The 11571-nt window shown below is 48.5% G+C and overlaps 1 protein-coding gene across 2 annotated transcripts in view; it reads left to right on the forward strand.

Moving 5' to 3' along the window:
* sema3c (sema domain, immunoglobulin domain (Ig), short basic domain, secreted, (semaphorin) 3C) overlaps positions 1 to 11571 on the forward strand; it is a 43126-nt gene that overhangs the window by 10846 nt on the left and 20709 nt on the right. For both annotated transcript variants that reach the window (XM_076297443.1, XM_076297442.1), the window contains 2 exons: positions 9289 to 9449; positions 10934 to 10996. In XM_076297443.1, the coding sequence (XP_076153558.1) occupies positions 9289 to 9449; positions 10934 to 10996 (224 nt within the window). The remainder of the gene's footprint in view (positions 1 to 9288; positions 9450 to 10933; positions 10997 to 11571) is intronic.

Genomic DNA, 11571 nt, shown 5'->3' on the forward strand with positions numbered 1-11571 from the left:
TTCCATTTGAACGGCTCATGCTCCCACAATCGTAAAGAGAAGGGGGGGGGGGGGGCTTCAACATACGGTCATGAAACAAATGAAGGAAACACTGGGGCAATGGAACAATACTTAAGCCGATCTCATATTGGCGCTCACAAACTATTTTATTACCCCGACGAAAATGTCTGCCCTCTCCCACAATTTTTGATCAAAAGGCCAACAAAAAAAGAGGTTTCCTTCAGTCAGAATCTTCAGGCTGAATCTTTTAATGTCCCCTTCCACTGTATCAACCACATTTGTCTCACTTAGTCTTCAGACACATCAAAGCCCCCCTTATGAGCCCAGAGGTTCCCCCGACAGGATGTATGGCCGCTTTAATGAAACGTAACTACAACTTTTTTTTTTTAGAAAAAAAAATGCTCTGAAAATGGCAGCTGTGACAAATGGGGTGAGTTGTCGAAGACTGGACTAGCCTCTGCTGCGCCCTCCGCTCGACCCAGAAAAGCCCCCGTAACCTACTTAGCTTCCGCTTGGGTCTCGGTGGAGTTGTTTGGGCTCCGACAGTAAAAAAAAAAAGTACATGTACTTTACAACGCAAGAGGGTGAGGGGTGAGTGGAAGCCGTTCGGTGGGGTCAAAGGTCACAGAGGGGGGGTAGTGACCCGGGGGAGTTGTATGACAGGTGAAGAAGAGAGCAGATGCTAATTGGGGCCAAAGCACGCGGCTCGCGGCCGACGCAGGCCGGTCAGCAGGCTCCTGTTTCAGCTCCTGGAGGGAGGGTGACAGGCCACAGAAATCCACACGCCACTGACGCAGATAGCAACTAACCGCATCCAGCGAGGACTTCTGGCACTGTACACCACAGCGCCTGTGAGTAAGGGGACGCTCTGTGGAGAAGGCAGTTGGTCACAGTAGACACGGAAGGTCTTTGAAATGAGAGGAAAATTAATGCGAGGAAACTAAGACAGAATGTTCAGTTTTCCGTGGCATAAGCAAAGATGACACATCGTGTTTAGTCTGTAACGTCAAAGTGATAGTGATGTTGGATAGAGACAATGACAAAATTCGGTTTTTGGCTGCAATGAGCGGTAAGCCTACATGTACTGTATGTGTATGCAGAGGAAATTGCTTAAATGCCAGTTGGGTAAATCCACACTCTGCCCCCCCCCCCCTGGGAAAATTTGGGGAATGTCGGATGGACAGACTTCCAGACGACTTTCTCCACACGGATCCACGTGCCAACCGGACTGGGTGGTCTCCTGCCCAATGACACACGTCCCCATTTACCTCTTGCTCTGGTCATCCTATCTGTCCTGTCAGACTCACCTGATTAACCCTGCCACCCAAAATACCAGCCGTCAATCTGTGGGCAAGTGCCCACGTCTCCATCACAACAGAGGGGGAGTCGTCTACCCTTGTCCTTGGGCAGCGGCCATTGTGTGCCTTGCATGGAGGGAGAGAGGGCCGCTGGGTTGCCTAGAGCAAGGCTTTGAATGGCACAGCAATGCGGCGTGACTACTGACACGCCGCATTACGTGAGGGCAGCCATGCGGCTCTATGCCTATTTGTCCCCACCGGAGGGGGGCGTGGGGCCTGGCACAGGTTGAAAGTCGGCCACGGACAGAGGGACCCACTCGAATCTCACAAGGAACGCGAAATAAAAGGGGTTTCTCCAAATCCCCTGCTCCAATATTTATTGCCTGAACAAATTGGAAGGCAGGGGTATTTTTTTTCTTTTTTTTTTTGAAGGGCTGTCTGTCCTGCCCACTTGCTGCCCCTGACGACCGGTGGCACCGGCTGGGGTGCCGTGGAGGCGATGCAGCTTAGCAATGAGGCACTTCATTTAGCTGGTGGTCTGTTTGCTCCCACTGGCCTTTACCCATGCTTTAAGGAGTGCGATTAATCAGACACTGTAGACCCAGAGAGAGAGAGGAGAGGGAGAGAGAGAGAGAGAGAGAGAGAGAGAGAGAGAGAGAGCTAGACTGGATGGCAGCCCTGGTAACACAAGGGGAAGGTGGTGTGACCCGGATATCTGTCTCCCATCCAGAGAGTATCCGTATCCCTGTACAGGTGCATAGTGCCTAATATGAAGGGATCGCTCTTACGCCCACGCCTCACTGGCACGTAAGCCGATCCTGAGGCCTGTATTAAAGGGCCATCAATCTCCCAGCATGCATTCCCCTCCCCTGACACGGAAAGCACAAGGGCTGAACGACGTCTTCCTCATCCCCTGTGAGAGAGCGCATCATTGGCTGGCTCGGTTTGATGATGTCACTACCAGGCAACGGTGATTTAGGGTGGACTTGTGAAAGAGACACATGCACTGGTGACATCACTGAGCCATCCACTTCAGTGTGTTGGCGCCAGGTCTCTGCACCCCCTACACCTCCCCAACCTCAAAAAAAAAAAAGAAATGTTGGAGGCACTTATGTGGTGCGCTCATCTCTCACATAAAAAGCTGTAACAGTTTCAGCGATCATTACACAGCTGTGATGTGATGGAACAGTCCTTGTATGGCTGAGACCAGACCAGTGAGTGCTACAGTGCTGTTTTGCACTGAAGGCCCAACGGAGCTTTTTACACCAAACAAATAGACAGTTAGGCTGTCAGTTAGCGTTATAACGCCGAGGGCCAGTGAAAAAAACGCCGGCACGTTCAAATTGCCATTCCGCACTAGTGATTTCATACCAGACGGCCCAACAATGCCAATCTCAACTTAATTACCACGGCACTGCAATTCAGCCCTTGATTGAGTTACTGCCAAACTAACACAGGGCATGGGATGTTTTCTTTGTCTTTTTGTCCCTGTTCCAGGCCGTTAGCCAGAGGCCCATTTTTTGTTTGTTTGTTTGTTTGTTTGTTTTGTTTATGTTTTCTACACTCAATTCCCAAGGTCTCTAAGAGAGCTATTGCTGTTGCCATAGTGCACTCATTCATTGTGCTTAAAAACAGAAGAAACACTTGCATGAAAAAGTGCAATAACATAAAATGTAAAACCACATGTTATATAAGCTTCTCGCCCTGTCTCACGCTGAAATGCTAGCTGTCGTAAACAATTATGAAACATGCTGTTGCTAGGACTTCATATGCCCTTGGCTTTGTTATTAACTGTATAAGTCTGAGGGAGAGCTTATTGTATGACAAGTTATTTGATTTTAAGGTTCACTGTGAGACCAAAATTCTCTGTGTTGAGCAACAAAATGACAGATGCAATATATTGCTGGCGGCTTGTTTATCCAAATCCTCTTTTCTGCCTAAAACATTTTCTTCTGGGAAAGGTTCTGGTTACATAGGCAGGAGTATGTTATCCATGTTAAAGAGTATGTGTTGAGATGTCCCTGTGAAAATCCATGTCAGAGTCACTTGGAGTGGGGATGGCCTGAGGAGGCATTATCATACCACACGTGCATGTCAAGGTGAATGTGCCTGCATTCGTTAGTGCTTACATTCATCACACATGTCATTAAATCCATTATCACTCTCCTCGGTCCCTCAACCTTGTGCTTAAAGAAGACTCTTTAGTAGGCTTCACTAAAGAGTGCTGTCTTGCGTGTTACAACAACGTCCTCTAGGTCCTGTGTTAACATCTGTAGGCTTCCTTTCTGTAGCCTCTGACCATACTAAAGGACCTCCCAGCAAACCCTCCTACAAACCCACCACTGTTCTTTTAATAATGGATGACCCAGAGGTCTCCAGACTTGACGAAAGACCGCTGCTTCAGTCCTTGCCCGAGTGGCTTCCACTAAATGAGACACACTTCAAAGGCAACGGACGCAATGGCCTGCCTGGTTACCTGCGCCATTACTGGCACGCTCCGCTGCTACAGTGCCAGGGCGACCGCTGTGCCGTATCACGCGGCTGACCGGCGCCAGATGACCGGCAAGCCTCGACCGCGGCGGAGCTGTCGGGTCCCCACGGGCGAGTGCCTGCGGTCAAAAGCAGAGGCAGGGTCCTGTGCACCCGAAGCGTCCAGCTGGAAGGAAACACAGCCCACCTGCCCACATCAATAATGAAAATGCCCCGCGACTTCCTGTTCCCCTTCCCACCAACCCCACCCCAAACCCAGCCCCCACCAGCACCACCACCTTCTGTGTGGTGGTGGGGGTTGTGTTGAGAAGCTGGTCCAAGCTCAAGGTGGACGCTTTTGAGTGGCTCAGGAAGCAAGAGTCGGGTTTCTCTCACCTCCGGGAGTGCACGAAGAAAAAAAAAAAAACGGAAGTGATTTAGACCGTTGACTCCTCCGTGGCGCATGTTGAGGAGGTGATCCCCTCACGTTGACTCCTCCGTGGCGCATGTTGAGGAGGTGATCCCCTCACGTTGACTCCTCCGTGGCGCATGTTGAGGAGGTGATCCCCTCACGTTGACTCCTCCGTGGCGCATGTTGAGGAGGTGATCCCCTCACGTTGACTCCTCCGTGGCGCATGTTGAGGAGGTGATCCCCTCACGTTGACTCCTCCGTGGCGCATGTTGAGGAGGTGATCCCCTCACGTTGACTCCTCCGTGGCGCATGTTGAGGAGGTGATCTTCTCACGTTGACTCCTCCGTGGCGCATGTTGAGGAGGTGATCACCTCATGTTGACTCCTCCGTGGCGCATGTTGAGGAGGTGATCCCCTCACGTTGACTCCTCTCTGTGGCATGTTAAGGAGGTGATCTTCTCACGGTGACTCCTCTCTGTGGCATGTTGAGGAGGTGATCTTCTCATGTTGACTCCTCCGTGGCGCATGTTGAGGAGGTGATCCCCTCACGTTGACTCCTCTCTGTGGCATGTTAAGGAGGTGATCTTCTCACGGTGACTCCTCTCTGTGGCATAATGAGGAGGTGATCTTCTCATGTTGACTCCTCCATGTGGCATGTTGAGGAGGTGATCTTCTCACGGTGACTCCTCCATGTGGCATGTTGAGGAGGTGATCCCCTCATGTTGACTCCTCCATGTGACATGTTGAGGAGGTGATCTTCTCACGGTGACTCCTCCATGTGGCATGTTGAGGAGGTGATCCCCTCATGTTGACTCCTCCATGTGGCATGTTGAGGAGGTGATCCGTCACATTGCCACAGCTCAGGCTGTATTCCCAGAAAATTGGTCAGACCAACGTCAGTGAGTTGGAGGAGGACTGGGCCATTCCTGTCCCCACAGTAACTCTTCGTCATGTTTATGTCTGTTACCAAGCTGTGGTTAGACCACATCTTAGTGAAATAAACACATACACACACACACACACACACACACACACACACACACACATACACACACACACACACACACACACACACACACACACACACACACACATACACACACACACACACACACACACACACACACCACCGGCTGCACTCCCTGAGAGACGCCTTTTGCAACTGTTTGTGACATGACCCCCCCCCCCCCTTTGGGCTCCCCACTGCTGATGTCACAATGAAAGCATCTGGCCAAAGCCATGACTAACCACGCACATGTGGCGATAGAGCATTACATCCTCACGGATTCATTCATCACGGCATTAAACAATATCACAAAAGTGTCTACTGTACATTCATTTTAAATGAACTAAAAATCGGAGTTGCCCCATAGCTGGGTCGCGGTTTTGAGTTTCACGACTTTTGATTTACGCGCCAATGAGCACCATAAACCCATTCTGTCCTCCATCCAAGAATGATTTGGGGGAGCGTAACCAGGGAGTTATGTCTCTGGACTTTTAAAAGTTGTTACTCTGGACTTTTAAAAGTTGTTACTTTGTGGGTTGTTCTTGGTAACATGGCCGGTTTTGATGGTACCAGAGAGTCTGGCCAGTTTTCTCACAGTGAGATATGACACTGTATCTGTCAGTCTGTCAACAAGAAGAGCACACTCTGATCGCACACTGAGGTCATTGGGGTTTGAAAGTTGGCAGGGCTGATGCTAAGACACTTTATATTGTTTGTCGTAAAACCAATCTTACCATGTAATCCTTTTACATTTAACACAACTGCGATAACGCCATCATACCGAATCCTATGGGAGAAATCCAAAGCCTTGACCGCACCTTTAGTCCTATACTATCTCTTCCACTTATCTCCAGACATGATAACATATTTTGTAACGCCATTTAACCTTCGGTCCAATGAGGTCTATTCTGCGTCAGTGACGACGACAACTGGGAGATAAACATCTGGCTAATTGGTCATTTGATATTTCCTTTCGTGACAGACACGCTTGTACTTTTTACCGCCTTGGATCTCGCAGGTGCAATAGGCCCCGTGCACCTGCCCAGCGCTTGTGGGAATGTTGATTCTGGCACAGTCCGAGAGTTCTGTGTTGATTTGGGCATGGATCTTGTGTTTCGAGTGTTTCGAGTCGGGGGTCTCGGATTGGATCGGAGTGGATACCGGACACCTCGCAGTGCTCTCCAGAGCGGGGGGGTGGGGGGGGGGGTGGAAGCCCCCTTCACTCTGTTTATCCAGTGAGGTGTCAAGGTCACATGACCACATCCCGTCAATTCTTCCCACAACATGGCCTCCTGGTCAGCAGACAGGGCCGCGCAACAGGGCGGAAACGAGAACGTGTCCAATTCCACCCCTGTGCAAACAGCGAGAGTAATAGTGAACAAAAAGAGCAACGAATGAATAACAGTTGTTTTTTAACAAGCTTAAGAGTTGTGCAAGGTCTGTGTTGTCACGTTCTACACACACACACACACACACATACACACACACACACACACACACACACACACACACATACGGAATGTTTGAGACTCCTTGGCGACAAGTGTATAGTCGTGCTCCTCTGTGGACCATGGCCTTGAGGGGGGAAGCTGAGTGTCATAGGAAAGAGAAACAGAAGTGCCTTTGTTGACAGACCTCACTAGCATGCAAGACTTGCCCTCTGTGTTGGCCAGCATTCACTAAAACAGATTTGAGATGTTGCTGAGCACTGTAATATGCTATGTTGTAACTTCAGTTCAGTTTTCTGAGAGTGCTCAATCCCGTTTTTCTGTTCTGCCCTGATGAAGGCCTGAAGACATGTTTGCATGATTTATCTCTTTGAATATGAATTAGCCTAGTATTAAAGTTTTTTTAAATACTAGGCTAGGCCTAGTATCAATACCTTGGATCAATCTGTATGCTCAATCCTACTCATGGACAACCAACCCCCCCCCCACACACACACACACACACACACACACACACACACTCACACACACCAACCCAGCGTGCATTTTCTGTCTGTCACTGCTTTTATGTACACCCGATGAAAGTGAGCATAATTATAATTTACAGCAAAATCAGATTACCAAAATCAGATATGTTCCACTAATCAACTACCACTGACGAGTTCGGTCAGGTATGCAGATCAAGGAAAGATGGAAAAAATGCAGGCCAAGAACGGGGTCAGAATCAGGGATACAGGATTGAGAAACAATGGATTAAGGTCAAAATTGTGATGCTTTTTTTTATGTTTTGAAACCAATTATTCATGTTTATAGCAAGAAGGAGGATATTCGGACTTGCAAAAAACTCTGACTTTGGGGCTTTTCTCCCTGAAGCAAAATAAAGTTGACAAAACACACCAAGTCTTTACTCTCCTTGACTGATTTCAGTGGAGAAGCATAATCATACTGTCTTGGCCAAGGCCAAAGCAATGTGTGTTTGTAATTAAGCCTCAGTTATTCCTTCAATGGTACATCCCTTTCTCTCTCCCTCCCTCCCTCTCTCTCTCATCTCTTTCTCTGTTTCTCTCAGTCTTTTTCTTTCTCTGTTTCTCTCTCCTATGCTCCATACCCCCCCCCCCCACACACACACACACTCTCTCTCTGTCAGACCAGGTTTATCCTGATGAGTTATTTTGGTGCTATTGTGGCGCTTTAATAATTCTTCCCTGAGCTCTTGAGATGCTATCGCGCGTCTTTGAAGCCGCAGCGATGCAATCTGCTCCACCAGAGGTCCCATCTTTATTAAACGCACATTCATTGGATGAGTCTGACAAGACTTTTCCAGTCCAATATATATAACCCGCACAGTCAGGTGAAGCAGAGTGTGTGTGTGTGTGTGTGCATGTGTACCTCATGTCTCACTCAGTTGTAACTCTTGTGGTCTTTCTTATCCAGTAACTCTTGTGGTCTTTCTTACCGCACTTGTGTGTGTGTGTGTGATGTCAGATTCGCAGAGCAATCAAGACAGGCCAGGGGGGTAAAAGTTTGCTCACACTCTACAGTACTCTCGTAGTAAAAGTGGTCCCTTGCTCTGTGATGAAAGGCCGTGGCTGGGCCTGACTAAATATGCCGTAAGGTACAGGAACCAAGGAGAGGGGAACCACCCTCCCTTTTGGGTCTGAAAGGTTCTTTGTGCTGAAGAGAAAGGGTCTCGGCCAAGAATCAGAAAGTGACTTTGAAAAAGGGGAGGGCCCGGGCACAAATTGTTTGTTGAACCGCGCGGGGCAAGGAACAAAGGATGAAAGGAGCGTTAAAGGAAAGAAAAGAGGAGGAGAGGAGCGACAGAAGCGGCGCCGATCAGCACAACTCCGCACTCTCTCCTGGCCCCTCTGTGCTGATTGGAAAAATGATAAATATTCATAAGGTTAGCTTTCAGACCGAAGGGCTTTGATAGTGCAGTGAAGAGCACTTTCGCCCCTTGCAATCTCTCTCTCTCTGTCTCTCATTCACTCACTCTCTCTCACTCTCTCTCTCTGTCTCTCTCTTTCTTTCTCATTCTCTTTCTCTCCATTCTTCTGCGTGGAGGCCCCTCCATAAGCTTTAAGTGAATACCAGTGTGTACTGCGGTGAGAGGAGATGTTTACCTCTTCTACCCCCTGAAGCACCCTGAAGCTTGGGGGGGGGGGGGGGTTCTGCGGGCTAAATTGCCCTTTCGAGCACCTCTCTCTCTTTTCCATATAGCCCTATACAGTGCTGGAGGATGGAGCGAGGAGGGGTGTGTGTGTGTTTGTGTGTGTGGGGGGGGGGGGGTGTGATGCTTGAGCCGCACTCTCCCGCAGGGCAGGCCCTGGTTACAGTTAACGCTAACAGAAAGCAGAGCACTTGAGTGACTGCTGGACTGGAGATGCTTCATGCTCTCATGTTGTCTCTCTCTCACACTCACTCACTCGCTCCCTCACCTTGCTCAGTATTCATCATGTTTCCCCCTCTCCTATCTTTCTTTGTCTGTGTGTGTATGTGTGTGTGTTTGTATATGTGTCTATGTGTGTGTGTGTGTGTGTGTGTGTGTGTGTGTGTGTGTGTGTGTGTGTGTGTGTGTGTGTGTGTGTGTGTGTGTGTGTGTGTGTGTGTGTGTGTCTGTGTGTGTGTGTGTGTCTGTGTGAATCGTGAACCCCAGACCTCCAGGCGTCCCAGTCCTTTGAGTACTACACTCTGTCTGAGAAGCCCATGGACTACCGGATCCTGCAGATGGACGAGGACCAGGACCGGATGTACGTGGGCTGCAAGGACCACGTCCTGTCCATGGACATCAACAACATCACGCAAGGCACGCTCAAAGTGAGTCCACTCCTCCCCACACACACACACATGATCAATGGCCCAGAGATCCATAGATGACAGTAGCACAGGAAATCCAGCTTACATTCCCAGACCTTGAGGTAAAAGTAATAAAGCAGCTCAAAGATCACATCATTAATGTTTGTCCACAGTCATTACTCCAAATGGCTGTTTTTATTTGCTTCACACAATTTTATCCATATTGGTTATGTTCAGAGGCAACGGCTAATAACCTGCGAGGACAAGCTAGTCATTGTTCGTCAGGTTTCTCCATAAATCGTACTCTGAGTATGTAACCATATTATCACACGGGGCCAGGGCACGGAATGGATTTTTCCATGCATAAATGTGTAAGTGCTGCTATGCTGGTAATGTAACAATGCCAGGTAATAATGGCAATTACTGTCACTCAGCACTCTCAGCATGGGAAAGGACAGCATAGACCCCTATAAGGGTGAAGAGGGCGTATCTAAACTGACAATGAGCCCATCAGATAAGGGGGGAGGGATAAGATATCTCTGATTACTTATGCTGATTTAGAGCACACGGTGACACACGCACATACATACACACACACACACACATGCATGCCAGAATGGACACACACACTCACATAGCCATACATATAGACACACACACACACACACGCACACACACACACACACACACACACACACACACACACACACACACACACACACACACTCATTCTATACATAGAGGACAGGAGTGAAGTGGATTAATATTCAGTGAACTGTTATTCTAATCAGCATTCCTCCTCAATGATGGGTGGGGGTTGTTTCCACACATGCATTTATAGACTACTCTCATAATGTTAGATAGAGAGAAAGAAAGAGAGAGGGAGAGAGAGAAATACAGAGAGAGAGAAGAGAAAAGAAGAAAGAGAGAGAGATACAGAGAGAGGAGAGAAGAGAAGAAAGAGAGAGGGAGAGAGAGAAATACAGAGAGAGAGAAGAGAAGAGAAGAAAGAGAGAGATACAGAGAGAGAGAGGAGAGAAGAGAAGAAAGAGAGAGAGAGAAGAGAGAGAGAGAGCACAATGAAAGGGAGACCTCAGAAGAACTCTGCATTTCTGCTTCTATCCAATAAAACAAGCCTGTTGTCTGAAACAGGAATATACAAGAGAGAGAAGAGAAGAAAGAGAGAGAGATACAGAGAGAGAGAGAGGAGAGAAGAGAAGAAAGAGAGAGATAAAAAGAGAGAGAGAGAGAGCGCAATGAAAGGGAGACCTCAGAATAACTCCTTCTCCTTCTAGGAGAAGAGCTCCTATCCAATAACACAAGCCTGTTGTCTGAAACAGGAATATACTGCCCCCTGCTCTGCCAAAGGCTTTCAGCACAGACATGTCTTCGCTCTGTGTTGTGCACGTTTACCTCACGCTCGCCTCTCTTCTGCTTCCAGGTAGTCACTGAAGAAATAACTTCCTTTCAAACCCATTCATTTGCTTTCATGCTTTTCCCATCAGGTGTTCTGGCCCGCCTCCGTCAGCAAGATCGAGGAGTGCCAAATGGCGGGCAAAGACCCCACGGTAAGACCACTGGCACCACCAACCCCTCTAACCACATCTGCAGAATTATGAAAGCATGTGGCTCTCTGCCATGTTTTTTTTTTTAATTATTTATCTTCCCCTGTGATTCAGAAGATTTTAATCATTAGTCACTGCTTTGGTGGTTTTTAGTAAAATATATATAATTCACTTTAGTAAATAGGCTTCATTTGTTGAGTTAATGCAAAAGGACTTTTGGGATGAGTTAATGCAAAACGTCTTGGGCGACTTTGATCTGTATGTGGATGAGTTAGCACCCCCCCAAACATGGTCTCTGATCCTCCGAAGGGCCCTCTGTTCACAAGAGTGTGTTGTGTGTGTGTGTGTGTGTGTGGAGGGGGGGGGGGGGGGGGGGGGGGGCGCTCTGTTAGTGCTGGACCGCATGTGGAAGTGCAGATGTGTACCCACGGAGGATCTTAGCCTCCCCCCCATGCTGTTCATTTACACTCGCCAGCAACACAAGCCCTGATGTGTGGGAGGCTACCTGTGTCCCCGGTCTGCTGGAGAGAACACAAGCAACCATCATCAAAGCCAGTGCCCAGCGTGAGATGAGACTC

Source organism: Alosa pseudoharengus, unplaced genomic scaffold (assembly GCF_046254945.1).
Source record: "Alosa pseudoharengus isolate Yale_2024_CS ecotype anadromous, Long Island Sound unplaced genomic scaffold, YU_APseudo_1.1 YU_APseudo_1.1_scf_20, whole genome shotgun sequence".
NCBI lineage: Eukaryota > Metazoa > Chordata > Actinopteri > Clupeiformes > Clupeidae > Alosa > Alosa pseudoharengus.